Here is a 23959-nt window from a genome sequence, read left to right as displayed (position 1 = left end):
TTAGGCGTTGATAGTGACAGCGAGCAACTCTGTTTTTAAACCAAAGGTAGTAAATGCGTGATTTTGTTACTTGTTCATTCATAACCATGACCACCACCGCCACCATGAGATTCGGAATAATATTTCTCCATTAGGTAACTAGGAAACATCAATCGCTCTTTGTTGAGCACAAACAAAAATATGCTTGTTTGATTTCTTTGACAACAGCTAGTACTTAATACTGGCAATTGAATTTTATATATGAGTAGAGTACTGTCAGTGCTTTTGAAAATGATGCTATTGTTGAAAAACTAGAAAAAGTGGGAGCACCATAAAAACAATGATAATTGAAGCTATGGATAATCACGCTGTTATTTCTCTTTTCGATATAAAATTAAATCATATGGAGAATGGTGAAAATGTTTTCAAACATATTTGTGCCATTTATGGAATAGAAGAAGATGATTACGATGACTTTAAAGCTATATAAATATAAATATGAATTAGTAACAAAGTGGAAGGAAGCTTATCATATTGAAGATTTATTGTAAGGTTGCACAATATTCTAATAGCAATTAACTGTCATGAGCCAATAAACCCAGAAAAATTTGATGAGTATTGAAAAGCTACTTACCAACAATATTTCAATTTGTATAGTTGGTATACAATTCCTGCAACTGTTCATAAAGTTCTTGCTCATTTTGGGGAAAGAATAATTTACTCATCTGCACCTTTAGGTTCACTGACTGAAGAAACTTTCGGACGCCAGCAAAAAGTTTTGAAAAAAAAAATAGGATCCACCAGCAAAAAAAAAATCCAGAGAGGCCAACTTGCATGACGTTATTCTTCACGCTTTGCACGAGTCAGATCCATTTTTAAATTCTATTTGAGGAAAACAAAATAGTTATTTATGCAACAAGATGCAAAATAATGATTTTTTCAGCACGAGTTGTACATTTATCCAACGAGGCTTGCCGAGTTGGATAAATACAACGAGTGCTGAAAAAATCGAGTTTTGCATCGAGTTGCATACAACGTTTTTTGCTATTACGAAAAATACCGTTCTATTGAATTATTTTTAACAGCACAATCCTATTTCGAGAGTATCCACATGGCCTTCCATGCGACGCATAGACTCCGTAGTTTTCAATCAGGTAGGCTGTGACACAGCAGCCTGATCTTTATTCTGACAGTCACAAATTTTCATGCTTCAATCGAGAATCTATTGATCGGATTTCGACGAGGGACCAGACTAGACGCCGCACACAATTTTGACTTTTAAAAGTTATTTCTCATGTACCAAATTGCCTGCAAGAACCGTGAAGAAGCTTGAAGTTAGGTTCCGGATATTTTGGGATTTACCCTACATCAACCTTTACAAACATTGGGTGACCAGCTTCTAGATCAGAATGGCTCTCGATCTCCCTTCACTCGGATACCAATCGCCCAATGGTTGCAGAAGCAGTAGTATGCATGTCCATGGTCAAAAACTTGAGATACAGGCGTATAAAGAGACGATAAATATTCGAGCTGTTTAGTGGTATATGATGAGTATGGACCAATGCACGACTGCACTAATTTGACACTTGAGCGGTGCCGAATTCACTCGTTGCCATGGTCACGTAAATAACACGGCACCGCTAAAACGTCAACGAGTGAACGCGTGCATTGATCCATGGAGAGACGCAGATATGGTGACTCTCAAAACAGAACTGAAAAGTGCTACTTTTCAACACCGAAATGAGTGCTGAAAAGTAGCACTTTTCAGCATTGTTTTTGTTGTCAGGAAAAGTAGGCCATTATGTTGTGCATTATCTTGATATAAGGTAGGCTTATTTGCAACGTAATAGCAAAAAAATAGTTTCTGTGAGTTACCTTGGAGTTGTGCAAAACTTTATAATATCCGAGGATTCTAAATGCGATTTATCTGGTGACACCTTAGATGATCTGATGTACGTCGTTGATGAAATTGACGAAAATTTTGTGGATGAGAGGTAACTCAGATGAAGAATAGTGTTGTATTATTTCTGCGATAAATTATAAAAGAAATATTTAAAATCTTTCGTTATTAAAAGAAGAAAAACCATTCAAAATGTCCAGATTTCTTAAGATTGCCTTCCTCTCACTTCTTATGGATTATTTTCATCGATTTTCAAAAAATCAAAATAATGCTTGTTGTTACTATTACCTGCTCCCCTCCATACCCCTAACACAACCCCCTCTCTTTTCCATCCTTTTACCGAACATGCTGGAAATTCTACATGGAATGAATAGAAACGCAACCATTCTGTATAAAACGTTGAAATTTTGCATGGGGGGTAGTAGTGGAGGAGTCCCGTGATACTCATATTTTACAATGTTAGATCACATTCCAGAGAAATTTCTACAATAATTACACTAGACCTGTAAGAAAACTAGAGCTTTTCTTAGAATTTCTTTAAAATGTCAATATCAATTCCTGCATGAATTTCATTGATACATCCGAGGATAACCCAAGAACTTCAACCAAATTTCAAAATTTTGTTCAGCAGTGTAAAAGTATCTTCTACAATTACTCTATGAATTTGTCCAAATCAAAAACATTTACAGTTAGCTACACATAAATTTTGATGAAAATTTTCTGAGAGATCCCTGGAATATTTTTTTTCTGTGGTAATGTTTTGTTCGAATCCCTAAATTCATCGAGGATGCTCTAGGAAAATTCTGCAGAAATCAAGTGCTTGATGGAATTCAAGTATTCAATTTTAAGAATATATATATATATATATATATATATATATATATATATATATATATATATATATATATATATATATATATATATATATATATATATATATATATATATATATATATAGGGTGTTTGGTTCCATGTTTTTAATAATTGGAGGGTAGATAGGTCTCCATGAGATATGAAAAAGTGCCCATGGAACATAGGGTCGCAAATCACTGCTAAGTGAGTTATTCACGATTTTAAGATTTTCAACTTGTTCATCTTTGGAACCACATATCTAATTAACTATGCGTCATACATTTAATCCCAGCGCATGAATCGAAAGCTTACGATCTAATCTATCTTAGTTTCTTGGACGTAATTTTTGTAGAAAATGATTCAAAGGCTCAAATTACGAAAAGTTTGCAAAAAGTGACGGAAAAATCAGCATTTTTCGACGTATTTTTATGAATTTTATTAAAATTATCGTAATTAATGTTAAAAAAAATTCTTCTACAAAATATGCATTAACTTGTTAGCTACCAAAGGGTCTTTGAGAGCAAAAGTGTATCTCTTGTAGATTCGTCACAATATCATGTTGAAAGTTGTGCTTCAAAGAGCAAAAAAATCAAAATAAATATCGGCTGATAACTCTATTCGTTCGTCCGTTCGTGTGTTGATGCCTCCGCGTGTGGATGAAGTGCTCGGAAACGACAGATGTCGGTCGTGCCGAAGCGAAGGGGAAATGAAATCGCTTCGCAACATGCGCCATTTATTTCTTCTCTTCGCGGCGTTTGGTTTGCAAACAGACGCATAAATAGATTTAGTGCGGTCGCCGCACGACCACCGCAGTAGCGAAAGTGTGTTCATAAAGACTGATCCCTTCAAATTCCTCGCACTAGTAGCTGAGCTACGGTGCAGAGCAGATGGGGGGTGCGCTTGCGCGTGTAGCGAGGACTCAATTTATGCATTTCTCGCCTATGACGTGGAACTTTTGATGCATTTTGAAGGGTTTTAGGTCGTCTATTAATTACATAGAGGTGGACAAGTGAGAGTAGAATTTATGACGTGCCATTCACGCCGTTGTAAAAGTACAACACTACCAAGTAAACCTCGCCCGTGATACACAGCACGAGCGAGGTGAATTCTTAGGTTCAATAAAGTAATTTAGGTATCGCACTAATGCTCAGCGTGAACTATTGGAGCAGCAGGATGAAATATCTCACAAAATTAGTGACCGTCTATCCTACTACAGCTTGGTTTTCTGTATAAGGTTGCTTACAAATTATGTTCAATAGATCAATAATCTCTCAGTTAACTATTTTTATAAAATCAAATAATAGACCTACATGTAATATTTCATACAATTTTCAGTGTCGTATCCAGAAAATTGCTCAGGGGAGACAAACGACGCAAAAAAGTGGATATTTTTACAAAAATTGGGATGGCTTAAGACGGTTCAACCACATCATTTTGTTTTTCTTTTATCCAGCAAAATAATAGAATAACTGCATAAAATTAAGAATCTCTTTTGAAATTGAAACTTTGGCAGTTTAATAGGTTCTATGTGCAGTCACAAGAATTAAAAGTCACAATTTGTAGATCAGTACTTTTCTTAAAAAAAGCCTGAAGCCTTGCAATGTTTGTAATATGAAATCAAATATTTTGAAAAAAAATCAAATAATTCATCAAATTCCAACATTTTTACTTCATTATTGAAATAATTTATGATAGATTGAACGAAAACGACACAATTTTATCAAGCAGGTTGATGAGGTTCTTGTACAAGAATGTTAAAATATAAATAAACCTTTTGTTATGCTCTAAATCAAGTAGTAATCAGATCAGTACCCAAATATTTGTAGTTCAAAATTTCATTTTTTCTCTCTCTCTCTCTCTCTCTCTCTCTCTCTCTCTCTCTCTCTCTCTCTGTTGAGTTACTGAGTCTTATATTTTTAAATTTGAATTAAAAACCAAGAGAAGTGTTAATTTTGACCGATAACATTTGAAATATTTGCAGTTTGCTCTAATAGATGGAAAATTAGAAATCAAATTGAATATAATTTAACAATTAAATGTATTAAAATGAACTTAAAACAGTCACAGTCACAATTAGAAATTGAAGCTCTTTCCAAACTTTAGTCAAGTTTTAATCATCAAGTTAACTGTAACTCTAGCGATGGCAAAATCATTTGAAATTTGATTCATGGAACATATTCAAGGCATAAATGTGTATGATTTTACACGAATTAAATTTAAAAAAAAAATACCTGCTGGAAACCCACCAAAACCCGGAAATATGAGAATATGTCATTTTTCAAACAAAACTAGTTTCATGTTATTTAAAGCTCCCACAGTAATTTACGGATGCTAATAGTTGTCACTATGGCAAGCCTGGAAAATTTCGTGAAGGAAAATATCCTTCATCATTTTAGTAACAGAACCTCCGAAATGTCAAGAAGGCGAAAGTGTAAACACGACACGTAGCAAAACATTTTTTGGGATGAACAATATTTCATTAATAGTATCAAGAACTTTGGTGATCACTAAGCCTCTCACTAATTTGAATTTCAAATCCAAATGTTTAATTTTAAAAATAAAATTCAATTCACATTTTCAAAGCTGAATAAGCCAAACATGCTTTTAAGAGCGTTTTTCGTATTTCAAGTGGTTTCACACCAAAAACTTACTCCAAAATCCACTAAGGTGGAGAGGGAGGGAGGGTTGACCCTCAAACACACCCCCTCCCACTGATCACTTGTTTCTGTTTTGTAGACAATATGTTCTTAATTTTCTTTCTGGCGTTATGTCCCAACTGAGACAGAGCCCTGCTCCTCAGCTTAGTGTACTTATGTGCACTTACATAGTTGTTAACTGAAAGGTTTTCTCAGCCAAAGTTGCTGTTTTGTATGTGTATATGGGCAGAAGCATATACGTTTTAAATATTTTATATGGGACAAAGTCCACGAGACCCCTCCCAGCTCTGAAATTCTTTGGAAATGAGCATGTAGCTTAAGGACAGCCAAAAAAGCACTGTAAATGAAAAAAGAAAACTCTAGTGGAATTAAATGGTATAGTACTAGATTCGGGTTTTCTTTTAATTATCGGTATTCCACTAAACAGCTCGAAGATTTATTACACAATATTCTTAATTTTTCTCATGATCTCAATTAAATGCTTTTCACACAAAACAAAAGCATGATTACTGCATTCACATGAAAATATTAATTTAGAAAATATTCAAGATCTATCCTGCAATTTCCAAGTTGTTCCAATAATTTCTCCACAAATTCCTTCAGGAATTCTTTCAGTTAATGTTCTCAGGAGTTTCCCAGGGATACCTTCAGACTGAGACCACTTGAGGAATCCTTTGTCGGCCAATACCAGGCTGGTTTTTGGGAGGGCCGATCCGACAACGAATCAGATATTACCAGATACATCTTGCAAATGAACTTAGATAAATTCTTGGAGTATAACTAGCAGACTCACCATCTGTTTGGATTGGAGACGAGGTGTCAATGTCGTGTGTGAATTTAGATGGAAGTAAGGAGACGCACTTAGGAATTCATTGTTCAACATTGCACTCCAGGGTGATATTAGGAGACCAGCGAGCAAAGAAATGACACTATCATGACACGGTCACATCTTCTTCTTCTTCTTGACATTACGTCCTCACTGGGACAGAGCCTGATTCTCAGCTTAGTGTTCTTATGAGCACTACCACAGTAGTTAACTGAGAGCTTTCTTTGCCAAAGTTATCATTTTCGCATTCGTATATCGGGTAGCAGGTACGATGATACTTTATGCGCAGAGAAGTCAAGGAAATTTCCATTACGAAAAGATGCTGGACCAACCGGGAATCGAACCGAGACACCTTCAGCATGGCTTTACTTTGTAGCCGCGGACTCTAATCACTCGGCTAAGGAAGGCCTACGGTCACATATGGTCCTTGGTCTTGTGGACGATATCGGCCTTATTTAATTCGATCGCAGGTCAGTGGAGGAGGTTTTCGAGGCTCTGAAGAAACTGTATTTTCAGGGATTACCCCTGATACTCCTTCAAGAATTATTTTATGAATTTATCCAGGGTTTTCTCCAGAAATTGTTTGGTAAATTCTGGCAATTTTTTTTTCAGGGATTTCCTATGAGAAACATCAAAGGATTCCTCTAGGAACTCTAAAATTTCTTCGGGGATTTCGCGGATTTCACCTAGCACTCCTTCTCTTAGGAATTCCACTAGGGATTTGTTCAGAATTTCTTCCAAAGATTTTAACAGGAATTTTTCCAAAGATTCTATCAGGAATACCTCTTTGAATGCCTCCAGAAATATTTGAAAGGATTTCTCGTAAAATACTTCCAGAGCTCCCTCCAGGAATTCCTTAAATTACATTCCTTCAGCATTTTCTCCAGAAATACCACCAAGAATACCTCCAAGAGTTTCTCTGAGGATTCCTCTAAAAATACGTCCAAGGTTTCCTCCACGATCTACACAAGAAATAACTTTAAAATTCTACTAAGAATAGCTCCAGGGATTCTTTAGGATTAACTTCATGGTTTCTTCCAGGAATACCTTCAGGTAGAGGAATATCTTTCAGGATTCGTCCATAAATTACTGCTAACTGGAATATCTCTGATGAATTGTTAGGAATACCGTCAGGTTTTTTTTTTTTTTTTTTTAAATCTTTATTTGAGTGTATTTTAACACAATATAATACCGTCAGGGTTTTCTCTAGCAATCAATAATATATCCATTGATTTTTTTCAAGAGTACCACTAGGGTTTTCTCTAGGATTCCGTCAGTTATAACCCGATGAATCCTCTAAAGCAGTGATTCCTAAAGTGGGCGAATTCGCCCCCCTAGGGGCGATTTTCAGGTCCAAGGGGGTGAAAATTTGTAAAACAGAAATTGGGGAGCGAAAATCTAGAAAAAGCTGACATGGGAGCAGTTGAAAATTGTTACTTATAACCTTTGAAGAACACACTCAAGTACAACTATACAACAAGAAACTATTACTAATGCATCTGAAGGAGAATCATTTCTAAACTAAACCATTTTCATGATTTCCTTTATTTTAGACTGCTTAGAACTCTAAGCATGTTCCGTTTAAAATTATGATAGAAAACACTGAATGATTGTCAAAAACAAAATGTTTGTAATATGCATTCATTTTTTCCATATCATGTGAATTATCGGTATTTGAGATTTTCTCTGAATCGAAAAGATAAATCACTGATATCATTGAGAACACAGATAACATGTTTTGAAAGTTCAAAACATTTATCTGAGAATTTTAAGTAATTATCCCAATGTTCAATATTGAATACCAGGAACTTTTTTGTATGAAACTTTGAAATTAAGGACTGTTCATTTTATAAAATGGACACTTTGTGCATTCTGTAACTTTTAAATTTATTAATGAAATTTCAATCGGGTTTCTGTACATCGTTCGACTAGTATTTTACAATGTTGTGATAATAAAAAATCTCCAAAATAATTAAATTTCACACGAATATTGAACAACGATTAGAACGGTCGATTTTTGGAGGTTATCAAAACCAATGATTGCTCAAATTGGCTGAAAAATTCAACAATTTATATTTTTTATTTTCATAAAAGGCTTGTTCTTAGAAAACATCATCAATCAGAAGCCTGATGGTAAAAATCGAATTATTTTTGGAGCAACAATTTTACAGATATCATAAAATCATTTTTCCCCTATATTTTTTAGAGAAAAATATTTTAAATTTGAAAGGAACTGATATGATTAGATTTTTTTTTTGGATAAAAGTACGCCCTGACGGAAGTGCAAATATAGTATTAATATGAAAAATAACTTACGCCTTCACAGAGTTACTTATTAAGTCCCAATGTCACATTTGAAGCACAATAGAAACACAATTGCTTCATTCTTAGAAGACCATTCAAAGTACATTGACAATCATCAAAATTGGCAACACTGCTGTAATGAAATGGATTCTATTTTTCACATATTGTTTTCATAATATGTTATTTTGAGATTACCTATCGAAATATTCGAAGAAAATCGTTAACAATTTGCTGTAGATCGATAAATATACGTACAAAACAGAGTTGTTAACGTTAATCAACGATTAACGTCGTTTCGTTAATTCGTTGACGTTAACCTTAAACAGTTTACGAAGCATGCGTTGATTGCGTGGAAATACGAAGGTAAATAAGCAAAATAATAAACAAGCAGACGTCATCTTATGCACCTATATTATTTTGAATCACGAAATTTTGAACTAGTATCCTTTGATAATGGGCATAGCGACGTACGGAAAGAAAATCAGGAATGAAAAAACTACAAGACTAAACTATCCATATCTGCATATTTGTAACATTCGACAAAAGTAGGCATTTATTAAATGATATACCTAGTTTGCATTTCATTGCAGTATTGAAGGAAACTAAAATTTCAAAAAAATCACTATGAATCCATAATTGCTTATTTGAGGCTGAAATTTTGTACAACTCATGTTGCATATAGGAAGAGTAGTCAAAAAATAATTCTGATAGAAATTTTTTTGCTACTACATTATGTGGCTCATGTATAATCTCAATGTGACTGTTATGCGGTTACAATTGCCAATGTGACAAAACAATTATGCATTTTTTTTTTTTCTAGAACAATCTCATAGATTTCGGTTAGTTGATCGAAAGTATTTGTCATTTGATAACTCTCCCCGGTACAAACTCGAAATTTTCAAAAATGTCGATTTTGACAAATATGTAGTTATGAGCAGTACATCGATCGACGAAGATATCGACACATGGAGATGATAATTATATGCAGAATAAAAGGACCGAAGAATTCATCGACATAGGGTGAGATATCGAGATGTGGATAGTCGACTGTACAAAATACTGTTCAGTTAATCGTTTTTAATCATTGTCCGATAACCGACAATATTAAGGGATATGCAAATCGAAGACATTTTGTGGAATTCATATGTGTTTCATAAATTAAAGTGGCGATTCCAAAAAATATTGGCCTAAAGGGGGCGAAAGTTAATAAAGTTTGGGAAACACTGCTCTAAGAAGTTCCTACAAGAATTCCTTTAGGATTTCATCCAACAATTTCCATAGGAATCTCTCCGATGATTCCGTCCGGAGCTTCTTCATTGGTTTCTCCAGGAATTCTTCCAGAGTTTCTCCCTGTTTTTAAGAATGGATTGATTCCTGTAGGGGTCACTGTAGAAATCTCCATAAGAATTCTTGAAAAGATCATGAAAAATATCCTGAAATTATTCTAAGAAGGATTCTTTGAAGTTCCATGAGAAAATCCAAATCGTTATTCTTAAAAACAGGGAGAAACCCTGGAAGAATTCCTGAAGAAACCAATGGAGAAGCTCCGGATGGAATTCTTGGAGAGATTTCTAAGGAAATCGTTGGATGAAACCCTAAAGGAATTCTTGGAGCAACTCTTTAGAGGAATGCCTGCAGGAGTCACCGAAGAAAAGTTTAAACAGAATTCCAGAAAGACTCCCTGAAGGAAATCTTCATAGTTTACTTGGAGCAATCTTTTGAGATATTCATGGAGGTAGGATATTTCTGTAGAAATCTTTGAACGTTTTCCAGTAGGGATTCATGGGTTTATAACTGGCGGAATCCTTGGAGGTATTCCTAGAGAAAACCCTAGTGGTACTCTTGAAAAAAATCAATGGATATGTTATTGATTGCTAGAGAAAACCCTGACGGTTTTCCTAACAAATCATTGGAGATATTCCTGGAGGAAAAAATGAAAGTATTTCTGGAGGAATTTCTGCAGGAATCTCCGGAGGAGTTAAAGGATGTTACTAGACAGCTCCTATACAAATGACGGAGAAATTGATAAAAATATCCTGAAGTTTATCAGGAGGAACCCATGGTCAAATTTCAGGAGGAATCTTAGAAGCTATTGCTAGCGGAATCTAAGCAGTAATTTATGGACGAATCCTGAAAGATATTCCTCTACCTGAAGGTATTCCTGGAAGAAACCATGAAGTTAATCCTAAAGAATCCCTGGAGCTATTCTTAGTAGAATTTTAAAGTTATTTCTTATGTAGTTCGTGGAGGAAACCTTGGACGTATTTTTAGAGAAATCCTTAGAGAAACTCTTGGATGTATTCTTGGTGGTATTTCTGGAGAAAATGCTGAAGGAATGTAATTTAAGGAATTCCTGGAGGGAGCTCTGGATGTATTTTACGAGAAATCCTTTCAAATATTTTTCTGTATGAGTGAAGAACTAGCCATATGTGTTAAAATTCACATTAATAAAGAAAAAAATGTAAATATTTCTGGAGGCATTCAAAGAGGTATTCCTGATAGAATCTTTGGAAGAATTCCTGTTAAAATCTTTGGAGGAAATTCTGAACAAATCCCTAGTGGAATTCCTAAGAGAAGGAGTGCTAGGTGAAATCCGCGAAATCCCCGAAGAAATTTTAGAGGAGTTGCTAGAGGAATCCTTTGATGTATCTCATAGGAAATCCCTGAAAAAAAAATTTGCCAGAATTTACCAAACAATTTCTGGAGAAAATCCTGGATAAATTCATAAAATAATTCTTGAAGGAGTATCAGGGGTGATCCCTAAAAATATTGCTGAAAGATGTTTTGCAGATATTCCTCAACGAATTCTTGGAGATATTCAGATTCTTCAGAGCCTCGAAAGCCTCCTCCACTGACCTGCGATCGATTTAAATGAGGCTGATATCGTCCACAAGACCAAGGACCATATGTGACCGTAGGCCTTCCTTAGCCGAGTGGTTAGAGTCCGCGGCTGCAAAGTAAAGCCTTGCTGAAGGTGTCTCGGTTCGATTCCCGGTTGGTCCAGCATCTTTTCGTAATGGAAATTTCCTTGACTTCTCTGCGCATAAAGTATCATCGTACCTGCTACCCGATATACGAATGCGAAAATGATAACTTTGGCAAAGAAAGCTCTCAGTTAACTACTGTGGTAGTGCTCATAAGAACACTAAGCTGAGAATCAGGCTCTGTCCCAGTGAGGACGTAATGTCAAGAAGAAGAAGAAGATGTGACCGTGTCATGATAGTGTCATTTCTTTGCTCGCTGGTCTCCTAATATCACCCTGGAGTGCAATGTTGAACAATGAATTCCTAAGTGCGTCTCCTTACTTCCATCTAAATTCACACACGACATTGACACCTCGTCTCCAATCCAAACAGATGGTGAGTCTGCTAGTTATACTCCAAGAATTTATCTAAGTTCATTTGCAAGATGTATCTGGTAATGGTAATGATTCGTTGTCGGATCGGCCCTCCCAAAAACCAGCCTGGTATTGGCCGACAAAGGATTCCTCAAGTGGTCTCAGTCTGAAGGTATCCCTGGGAAACTCCTGAGAACATTAACTGAAAGAATTCCTGAAGGAATTTGTGGAGAAATTATTGGAACAACTTGGAAATTGCAGGATAGATCTTGAATATTTTCTAAATTAATATTTTCATGTGAATGCAGTAATCATGCTTTTGTTTTGTGTGAAAAGCATTTAATTGAGATCATGAGAAAAATTAAGAATATTGTGTAATAAATCTTCGAGCTGTTTAGTGGAATACCGATAATTAAAAGAAAACCCGAATCTAGTACTATACCATTTAATTCCACTAGAGTTTTCTTTTTTCATTTACAGTGCTTTTTTGGCTGTCCTTAAGCTACATGCTCATTTCCAAAGAATTTCAGAGCTGGGAGGGGTCTCGTGGACTTTGTCCCATATAAAATATTTAAAACGTATATGCTTCTGCCCATATACACATACAAAACAGCAACTTTGGCTGAGAAAACCTTTCAGTTAACAACTATGTAAGTGCACATAAGTACACTAAGCTGAGGAGCAGGGCTCTGTCTCAGTTGGGACATAACGCCAGAAAGAAAATTAAGATCATATTGTCTACAAAACAGAAACAAGTGATCAGTGGGAGGGGGTGTGTTTGAGGGTCAACCCTCCCTCCCTCTCCACCTTAGTGGATTTTGGAGTAAGTTTTTGGTGTGAAACCACTTGAAATACGAAAAACGCTCTTAAAAGCATGTTTGGCTTATTCAGCTTTGAAAATGTGAATTGAATTTTATTTTTAAAATTAAACATTTGGATTTGAAATTCAAATTAGTGAGAGGCTTAGTGATCACCAAAGTTCTTGATACTATTAATGAAATATTGTTCATCCCAAAAAATGTTTTGCTACGTGTCGTGTTTACACTTTCGCCTTCTTGACATTTCGGAGGTTCTGTTACTAAAATGATGAAGGATATTTTCCTTCACGAAATTTTCCAGGCTTGCCATAGTGACAACTATTAGCATCCGTAAATTACTGTGGGAGCTTTAAATAACATGAAACTAGTTTTGTTTGAAAAATGACATATTCTCATATTTCCGGGTTTTGGTGGGTTTCCAGCAGGTATTTTTTTTTTTAAATTTAATTCGTGTAAAATCATACACATTTATGCCTTGAATATGTTCCATGAATCAAATTTCAAATGATTTTGCCATCGCTAGAGTTACAGTTAACTTGATGATTAAAACTTGACTAAAGTTTGGAAAGAGCTTCAATTTCTAATTGTGACTGTGACTGTTTTAAGTTCATTTTAATACATTTAATTGTTAAATTATATTCAATTTGATTTCTAATTTTCCATCTATTAGAGCAAACTGCAAATATTTCAAATGTTATCGGTCAAAATTAACACTTCTCTTGGTTTTTAATTCAAATTTAAAAATATAAGACTCAGTAACTCAACAGAGAGAGAGAGAGAGAGAGAGAGAGAGAGAGAGAGAGAGAGAGAGAGAGAGAAAATGAAATTTTGAACTACAAATATTTGGGTACTGATCTGATTACTACTTGATTTAGAGCATAACAAAAGGTTTATTTATATTTTATTATTCTTGTACAAGAACCTCATCAACCTGCTTGATAAAATTGTGTCGTTTTCGTTCAATCTATCATAAATTATTTCAATAATGAAGTAAAAATGTTGGAATTTGATGAATTATTTGATTTTTTTTTCAAAATATTTGATTTCATATTACAAACATTGCAAGGCTTCAGGCTTTTTTTAAGAAAAGTACTGATCTACAAATTGTGACTTTTAATTCTTGTGACTGCACATAGAACCTATTAAACTGCCAAAGTTTCAATTTCAAAAGAGATTCTTAATTTTATGCAGTTATTCTATTATTTTGCTGGATAAAAGAAAAACAAAATGATGTGGTTGAACCGTCTTAAGCCATCCCAATTTTTGTAAAAATATCCACTTTTTTGCGTCGTTTGTCTCCCCTGAGCAATTTTCTGGATACGACACTGAAAATTGTATGAAATATTACATGTAGGTCTATTATTTGATTTTATAAAAATAGTTAACTGAGAGATTATTGATCTATTGAACATAATTTGTAAGCAACCTTATACAGAAAACCAAGCTGTAGTAGGATAGACGGTCACTAATTTTGTGAGATATTTCATCCTGCTGCTCCAATAGTTCACGCTGAGCATTAGTGCGATACCTAAATTACTTTATTGAACCTAAGAATTCACCTCGCTCGTGCTGTGTATCACGGGCGAGGTTTACTTGGTAGTGTTGTACTTTTACAACGGCGTGAATAGCACGTCATAAATTCTACTCTCACTTGTCCACCTCTATGTAATTAATAGACGACCTAAAACCCTTCAAAATGCATCAAAAGTTCCACGTCATAGGCGAGAAATGCATAAATTGAGTCCTCGCTACACGCGCAAGCGCACCCCCCATCTGCTCTGCACCGTAGCTCAGCTACTAGTGCGAGGAATTTAAAGGGATCAGTCTTTATGAACACACTTTCGCTACTGCGGTGGTCGTGCGGCGACCGCACTAAATCTATTTATGCGTCTGTTTGCAAACCAAACGCCGCGAAGAGAAGAAATAAATGGCGCATGTTGCGAAGCGATTTCATTTCCCCTTCGCTTCGGCACGACCGACATCTGTCGTTTCCGAGCACTTCATCCACACGCGGAGGCATCAACACACGAACGGACGAACGAATAGAGTTATCAGCCGATATTTATTTTGATTTTTTTGCTCTTTGAAGCACAACTTTCAACATGATATTGTGACGAATCTACAAGAGATACACTTTTGCTCTCAAAGACCCTTTGGTAGCTAACAAGTTAATGCATATTTTGTAGAAGAATTTTTTTAACATTAATTACGATAATTTTAATAAAATTCATAAAAATACGTCGAAAAATGCTGATTTTTCCGTCACTTTTTGCAAACTTTTCGTAATTTGAGCCTTTGAATCATTTTCTACAAAAATTACGTCCAAGAAACTAAGATAGATTAGATTGTAAGCTTTCGATTCATGCGCTGGGATTAAATGTATGACGCATAGTTAATTAGATATGTGGTTCCAAAGATGAACAAGTTGAAAATCTTAAAATCGTGAATAACTCACTTAGCAGTGATTTGCGACCCTATGTTCCATGGGCACTTTTTCATATCTCATGGAGACCTATCTACCCTCCAATTATTAAAAACATGGAACCAAACACCCTGTATATACAGGATTAAAAAAAATATTTTGAACAATATTTAACATACAAAACCAAATTCAGATACATCCTACAAAGATTAAACAAATAGTTTTAATTCATGCGAATTAAGAGCTTTTAAGTCAATTTTATGTTGAAAAACCTAATAACCGTATGAAAAAACAATAGAACGACAAATAAAATAGATTTCAAAATTGATTTTATAGGCTGCCTTTACATGTTTCTCACCTAGCAGAAGATTCGCCCGTGGAACCCATTGTAGCTGCTCGATATGCTTCATTGAGTCCACTGTCCCGTAATTCAATTGGTGCACCTCCACGAAATTTCGCATATCGAACAATTTGGCACAGCCGGGCGCTGTTACTAGAAACATCGCTGCTAAGGCGTTCTTGCTCGATTTAGCTTTCTGTTGGTCCTTTGTGCCGGTCGTGTTGGTTGGTTTTTCTAAGTACTTTGCTTCCTGTTTTTGGCGTGAATTGAATTGTGCATGTGGTAGTTGTTTTTGTTGCTGTTGATGTTGTTTTCCTACCCAGGGTGGGAAGGATATCCGTTCGATTCGTGTATGGTGAGGTTTTAAGCGCATTAGTTCGTTGCCAGTATCTATGGGTGTAAAGAACAGAAATCCAATTAGGTAAATACATGAAGGGCCGTTCGCAGCTAGTTGTGGAACGCTTGTACCATAGTTGTAGTAGAGCCGTTTTCCCACCCAAACACAAACGAGAACATTTTATCATACTGGTATATTCATCTCGTTTTTTTTCTTCACAAGTTTCAAAATTGATTTGAATGCTTCTCTAGGAAGCCAAACAGATTTGGATATTTTTTTATCAAGAAACAAAATAATGGATCACCTACAATTCACGTGGTCTGTTGTAGTCTTTTGAAAGTGATTCAGGTCAGAGTCATTTCATTTTCAAGAGTTTCAGGCCTGATGCTTTTCGTATTCAGGACTTTTCCACTTCATATACAAGATAATCAGGACTGAATCACTGCCTATTCAGGTGATTCAGCTCGAACTTACTTCATATTCAAGTGATTTAGGTTTGATTTACTCCATATTGAAGCACATCATGTTTGATTCACTACATATCCAAGTAATTTAGTTCTGTTTCATTATATTTTCATAGAGCATGGACCTGGTTTACACATGACACGCTTATCACGTCGAGTACAATACATACTCATACAAAATCTACTTTTTCTCTGCTATAAATTCACTCTGGGTGAACCACTTCCCCTGGCCTATTCCATCCCAGAGATAGCTACTCATGACTTATAGTCTTATAGTCTTATTTTATTATATATTGAAGTAATTCAAATCTGAATCACTTCATTTTTAAATACCATGCCCACACAGTTACGGATCACCCACAGTGACGGATCACTTTGGCGTTCAACATCGGATAACTCGCTCAAAACATAAACGTTGACGTAAAACATATTTTTCCCATGTTATACTATTTGTCTTCTACCATTTGTAATGTTAAGCACAACATTCAACCGCTAAATAACGGTGTTTTAGACAAATGTTTAGTTGGTACCACACAGCTATCAAAATGTGGTCGTTTTCTGTAAGAAGTGCCGTCAGCATTCATAAGCTCCTACAGGTGATAAAATTCAAATGTTATAGCATAAAACATGCTCGTTCGCATCGATTTAGTATGAATTCATCTTTGGAAAACATTTTTCTTGATTGTTGATTCTAAATACCGGCCAGGAAATGATTGTTTACCACGATTATGGATCATTTCCAAAGAATGTAGATTTCTGCCATTTTAAGCATTGGATTCGACATTTTCAGACAATAGCACTAAGGATAAAACTAATAAAACATCAAGGTTTTGTCATTTTTTAGCAGACACAAAATGGGTGGAAAACTTGGTGTGGAGCGAAAACAGTCCATGTCTCAGTTACTACAATGCAGTATCACAAAAAAATGGGCAGTTTACCCTTGTTTCCAGCTCTGACACTGCTATTTTTTTGCAGTAATATGTAATACATTGTTAACTTTCGCCAAATCAATCAATACAGATGTATTGAGTTGAAAATCTCTTGATTTTATGCACTGATCCGTAATATGTCACAATTTGATCCATAATATGAAAACTGGTTTTCAGAAACCGATACAATTTTTAATTTTTATGCAATCCTATGTAAATATTACACTCAAAACAGTTTACTAACTGAAGTTCCAATTTGAAACGATTCAATTCGTGCTTTTAAATTACAATTTTACGTTTTTTATGTCGTTTTATTGAATTTTATATGTTGGACTCCACACTATTTGATCCATAACTGTGGGGTCATGGTAGTTTAAATTTGATTCATTTTATATTCAAAAAATGAGCCCTAAAGGACTTATACACTTCATTTTCTGGGCTTAATCACTTCGTACTCAAGTGGATCAATTCACTTCATATTCCAGTGATTCAGGCCTGATACACTGCATGAAGCTAATTTACTCCACATTAAGGTGATTCTGGTCTGATTCACTCGGTATTGAAATGAGTCCGAAAATATTTTCATTGTATGTCACGCCTGAATCATTGCATAATCAAGTGGTTCAGGATTGATTCACTTCATAATCAAATAACTTAGGTTAAATTTGATTAACATTTCATGCGATTCAGGAATAGTAGTTTACGAAACAAGTTGCAGAATGATAATTTTTACAGTACGAGTCGTAAATTTATCCTACGAGGCTTGCCGAGTAGGATAATTTTGATGAGTGCTGTAAAAATCGAGTTCTGCAACGAGTTACGTACAATATTTTTTTACAATTTCGTATAACATTACTTGAGGGTATCAGAAATTATATCGGAATGCATACACCATTATTTTACAATTTCTGAAAATTTGTTGTGTTATGATTCATTACGCTACTCAAAACAGTTGCTTAATGAGAAAGCGTTGCGTAATGAATCATTACAGCACTGGTTTCAGTTGCGTAATGACTATTCCCGTACTGCTTACTTCAGTGCAGGAAAGTAGGCCGTTTCATGACAGATTTGCCTGATGAAAAACAGCCTATTACGATGAGAAATTGCAAAATTGTTAAAGGTGATTAGGTCGGATTCACTTCATACTCAAGTAATTCATGACTTATTCACTTCATATTCACGTGAAAATAATTCTGAATGGTACACTTACCTAACATTTGCCCTATTGCATATAAATAACAATGGTAAACATTAAAACAAAAGCGTACTAATGAGAGAGAACACTCACCTGAATCTATAACTGCAACAATTCCTTCTTTATTTCCCACAAGCAGTTGGTTCGTATTAGGTATAGGCTCAATTGCAGTTACTTGATTTAAGTTATTTTCGATTATCCAATATTTGAGAGCAGTCAAACTAAAGACAAAGATGCTTCCCCTGGAAGAAGAAAAAATCCTGTTTTGAATCTGTTAATACAAAATGCTTCGTACAAGCTTAATATTACCTGTGATCGACACAAAACAGCTTGTCATTTTCATAACTGAAACAGGCTATGATGAAGCGTATCCTTAATAAGCGGCCATTCTGGGACACCGTTTGATGAATTTTTAACAGCACTCTGTGAAGAAAATATTTTCCATTCATTATTTTTTCTTAAATTACATTCTAACTGGGAAAGAATGTGCTTTTCAGCTTAGTATTTTTATGAGCACTTCCACGATATTAACTTTCCTTGCCAATTGACCATTTTTTCTTGCGTACATCGTTAGGATGCTAAAAATTCTTATGAGCATGAACATGATTGACCGCCCGCAGTTGCCACTCCGTTATTGCAAGAACACACAGGGAACCAACAGACGTTACTCAGGATCAGAAGCATCTTCAATGTATAAGTACTGGTGCTCTCATTTTATAACAATACCAGCGCCGGCTGCGTCCAAATGCAGGTCAATTTAAGGATGGGAGGGAAATGTTGACGCGTTACTTGCTTTAAGGAAGCCGAGAAATGTGTAATATTATAAGAAAACATATACACTTCAGGATGAACAAAATTAGAAACCCTCCCAACTCGATAATCCGTTCACAGAAAGTAAAAAACCATGTAATATTTTAGTACACGACACTGAAGACGGCCTTACAGTTGAGGTCGAAAAACGCGTATCTGTCAAAGGATACACACTCTAGTGGAATTAAATGGTATAGTACTAAATTCGGGTTTTTCATCAGCTTAATAATTATTTTTTCGCGTTTTTTTTTGTATTGTGTGTTTTTAAATTAGGTAACTTGAATTGTAAATTGTGAACTCTTATAGGGGAGACTTGGTAGAATTGATCCCACCATATTTTCTAGGAATCTAAAACAGTTTTATTCAAAGTAATGTTGTGCAATATTTTGTCTATATAACACAAATAACACAAACGCAAAATTTAAAATTGATTTGAAGGATATAGACTGGGGCCACATGTGGGCCCAGATAGCCGTAGCGGTAAACGCGCAGCTATTCAGCAAGACCAAGCTGAGGGTCGTGGGTTGGAATCCCACCGGTCGAGGATCTTTTCGGGTTGGAAATTTTCTCGACTTCCCAGGGCATAAAGTATCATCGTACCTGCCGCACGATATACGCATGCAAAAATGGTCATTAGCATAGTAAGCTCTCAGTTAATAACTGTGGAAGTGCTCATAAGAACACTTATCTGAGAAGCCAGGCTCTGTTCCAGTGGGAACGTAACGACAGAAAGAAGAAGACTGGGGCCACTCGATCGCTTAACTAATATACAAACAATTTTGCGATGCATTAAATTTCCAGAGAACTAGACAACCATTTGGACTGAAAATTTGATCGATTGGTCAAATGGAACTGTAAGTGCATTTAATTTTAGACTAGAAAGATATCAAAACAAATCGTTATTACCTACATTTTTTATAATTTCTAAAACCGTTACTTCAGTCCTGATTCTACCCCATTACCCCGAATGCCATTTCCCCGAATTCCATCAATCCGAATGCTATTTACTCGAATTTTCAATTATCTTGGCATGATGACATTTCTCCATGATAAAGGACAGGCCTATTTGTATATCTAATACCGTCAAACGGGATAACTTTGATAATGCGAGTAGTCGTTGGGGATAATGAAACATTGCAGTTTATTTTCGATAAAACCGCAAATTTAGGACCTTTGAATACAAATCAGCAGACTGTGAAAAAATTAAATGTAGATTAAATAGCGTTAATTGGCAAGAAATTATCAGAAATGAAGGAAATGTCGAAACTGCTGCATACATATTCAATGAACTAAAAATCATAAAACAAGAAATTCCTTCCAAGAAAATACGGCGAAACCACATAAAAAATCATAAAAATCGGAAGCAAAAGGCACACAAAATTTATAAGAAACACCAGAACGATGAAAACTTAGCAAAATATTTGGACATTTGCAATCAATTGAAACTTGCCATTAGCGATGCTTTTGAAGAATATAATTCAAAAACTTGAAATAAAGTCCTGTCCAAAAAACTTCTTCAATTACGTTAAAAAAAAACTAAAATCTGACAATTTTCCATCCGTTATGCACCTTGATGAAAATGTGGGTGACAACTCTGAAAAAATGCAATCTATATGCAATTTTATTCCAACAAATCTATACTACATTTTCGGAGGAAAAAAAAAAACAAACTTTTCGAGTCAATTGTCAACAAAAAATTATTTCTTCAAATCAAAAATAGAAATTCTGACACACGACACGGTTTCTTTAAAGGTCGATCGACCTCAACAAATTTACTTCAATTTGTTGACTATTCATTGAATGCGATGGACAATGGAAACCACGTAGAAGCTCTTCATACGGACTTTAGCAAGGCATTTGATCACATAGACATACCAAACTACTTTTCAAACTACAACATCGAGCCAGGACTGCTGAAATGGCTTGAATCGTATTTAACTGACCGCCAACAAATCATGAAATTCAAAGGAAAAAAACTCAAAACCAATTCAAGTCACTTCGGGTGTCCCTCAATGCTCTCATTTGGGACCTCTTCTTTTTATCATGTAAATTAACGACATTTCCTTCACTTTCCATAGACTCAAAGTGTTAATTTATGCCGATGACATGAAGCTCTATCTGGAAATAAGAAATGAAGAAGACATCAATGTATTCCGCAATGAAATAGAAAGATTCTACACATGGTGCAAAAAAAGCCTATTAGAATTAAATGCAAAAAAAATCAATCTAACATCATTTAACAGAAAAAGAACAACACCACGCATTTCAATTGCATTAGTAAATCAAAATGTGGAAAAATGTGAAAGAGTAAGGGATCTTAGACTCTAAACTTTCTTTCGTAGACCACTACAACACAATAATCCACAGGGCTAATAACATGCTACGGTTTATAAAACGTTTCTGCTACAACTTCCATGACCCATACACAATTAAAACTCTATATATTGCATATGTAAGACCAATTATGGAATACTGCAGCATTGTATCAAAGACAAATTAAAGACCTTCATGTCCCTTGAAAATGCCCAAAATTTTATGGCTCATAAGGTAATCTAGAATGCCGTGAAAAGTGTACTGCGATGTGTCAAACTTGGGTACCTTTTGCACTACCGAGGGACCAAATGCAGTACTAGAAGTGGTACCCAATCTGAGCCCGAGTGCAACGGACCTGATTGTATGGTCTCCTTTCTCAATCACACACGAAGAAAGATTAGAATCTATACAAAAACAATTTCTACTACATGCTCTTTGTAAATCATTTCCACTTCCACCCTACAAAGAACGCTTCATGCTTATTGACATACAAACTTCGAAAGAGTGGCGAGAAATATCAAGGGTTTCATTTGTAAATGATATCGTTTCGCAACGTATTGATTCTACAAAAATCTTATCAAAATTTTTCTGAAGGGGACGGACCTGGTGTAGTGGTTAGAACACACGCCTCTCACGCCGAGGACCTGGGATCGAATCCCATCCCCGAGATAGTCACTAAAAAAAAATCAGTGACGACTTCCTTCGGAAGAGAAGTAAAGCCGTTGGTCCCGAGATGAACTAGCCCAGGGCTAAAAATCTCGTTAATAAAGATAGAAAAAAAAGAATTATCAAAATTTAATTTCTATATTCCTTCTAGGCAACTACGAAATCGTAGCTTATTTCTAACAAATCATCATCGAACAAATTATGCCAAAAATGGGCCTCTAAATCAAATGATGGCCATTTACAAATAAACTTTGCGAAACTATTGACTTTACCATGTCTCGGCAAAATCTAAAAACATACTTCAAATCCATTCGAAATCGCAACACATAATATAAAACAAAATGAACTTTACATTACTTACACTACATTTTTTCAGTATTTTTTCATAAATTTAATACTAGCATTAAGAAATAAAACAAAAATATGTATATGTAAAATGTACTAGTCTACATCGGTTGACGAAATAAATAAATAAACTTTGATAGTGCGAGACCCACAACATATTAAATGAAATAACGAAGTTTCTGCTAATCAGTTGAGCAAAGCGAATGCAGAAGTAAAGAATATTAGTATGACACTTCATGTCAAAGCTATTTTCGTTGGAATCAAGTGCATTTGCGGATGTAGGTATATTCAAATATTGAAAATTTATAAGATTTTGAACTTTTGCAACGTTTACCAACAATCTGTTCTGCTCTACGATCACTATTTGATGAAGTCATAATGAGTTCGTCACTTATCCTTGACAACCTAGTTATAGTAGAACATGAATTCGGTCTCAAATCTCTTAGCGAAAACCGATTTATACTCCATTATCAAAGTTACCCCAATACAGAAAACCAACTTTCGATTATATGAATAATAATATATCCATTCAGAATAAATCTTTTGGCAATCTATCAAGTGCAATCGATAGCTATTATGTCAGTACTTGTTTTAAAAAAATAAATTGTAATTCTTTGAAACAGAATGCATAAATATTGAAGTTTTCTTCGAAAAAAAGATATCAAACTTACCCCGTTTTACGGTACTACAATAACAGTAATTCGTATTTATGAATTTATGAATAGATTTCTTAATTTAAATGTTACTTCGATGTACGACAAAATATTTATAGGAACAATGAAAATATACGTACCCGTCGCTTTTATTTTTCAGCTTGAATTGCATCTTTGGGATAATTTTAGCATGGATTGGATCACTCACTTCACTTTTTCTTTCAGAACAATGCATGGTTTACCAGAGTTGCTAATTACTTTTAGTATCCTTAAAATATTGTAAACTTGTGCTTAATCCACTCTTTGCATGCGCATTTGGCATCTCCCCTATACATATGATTCAAGTTGAATCATTCCACACAAACAACACATCGACCATAGCAAGCTGTAACCATAGCAACAGGTGGGTCAAACATAACCCACGTAGGTATAACGTGTGGCAGTGCAGTCATATGCGTTCGCAGTGAAGGATGAACATATTCAAACCATCGCAGCTTTATTGAATTTTTATTATGCAAAGAGTTCCAGCAGGCTATTCAAAGACAAAAGTTAGAAATCGAGCAGCATCTGGTTTCTAACTTTTGTCAATAATTATAGAGTATCATTGAAACATTTTTTTTATTTTCAAATTCTTATAATGGGAGTAGACGGGACAAGATGGACACTAGAGTGATGCAAATTTTGAAATGTTTGCTCCCCTATGCTTAAATGATTTTAATTATGGTAAATAGCATCCTCCCAAAGTTTGAAGTGTTTCGGAAGAAATTTGACTGTGCACACGCCATTTGAAGTTTATATGGAGATTACTATGG

At 35.1% G+C, this 23959-nt stretch overlaps 1 protein-coding gene across 3 annotated transcripts in view; it reads right to left on the bottom strand.

Moving 5' to 3' along the window:
- LOC5574455 (TBC1 domain family member 31) overlaps window positions 1-19038 on the bottom strand; it is a 77296-nt gene extending 58258 nt beyond the window's left edge. For all 3 annotated transcript variants that reach the window (XM_021843869.1, XM_021843870.1, XM_021843871.1), the window contains exons 1-4: window positions 18897-19038; window positions 18670-18783; window positions 18454-18602; window positions 15454-15825 (exon numbers count right to left, since the gene is read on the bottom strand). In XM_021843869.1, coding sequence (XP_021699561.1) covers window positions 15454-15825; window positions 18454-18602; window positions 18670-18783; window positions 18897-18964 — 703 coding nt within the window. In that variant the 5' untranslated portion in view covers window positions 18965-19038. The remainder of the gene's footprint in view (window positions 1-15453; window positions 15826-18453; window positions 18603-18669; window positions 18784-18896) is intronic.
- Between the last annotated feature and the right edge of the window lie 4921 nt (window positions 19039-23959).

Source organism: Aedes aegypti, chromosome 2, assembly GCF_002204515.2.
Source record: "Aedes aegypti strain LVP_AGWG chromosome 2, AaegL5.0 Primary Assembly, whole genome shotgun sequence".
NCBI classification, from domain to species: Eukaryota; Metazoa; Arthropoda; class Insecta; order Diptera; family Culicidae; genus Aedes; species Aedes aegypti.
The sequence above is the reverse complement of the archived record's forward strand: the minus strand, read 5'-3'. Positions and strand labels throughout refer to the sequence as shown.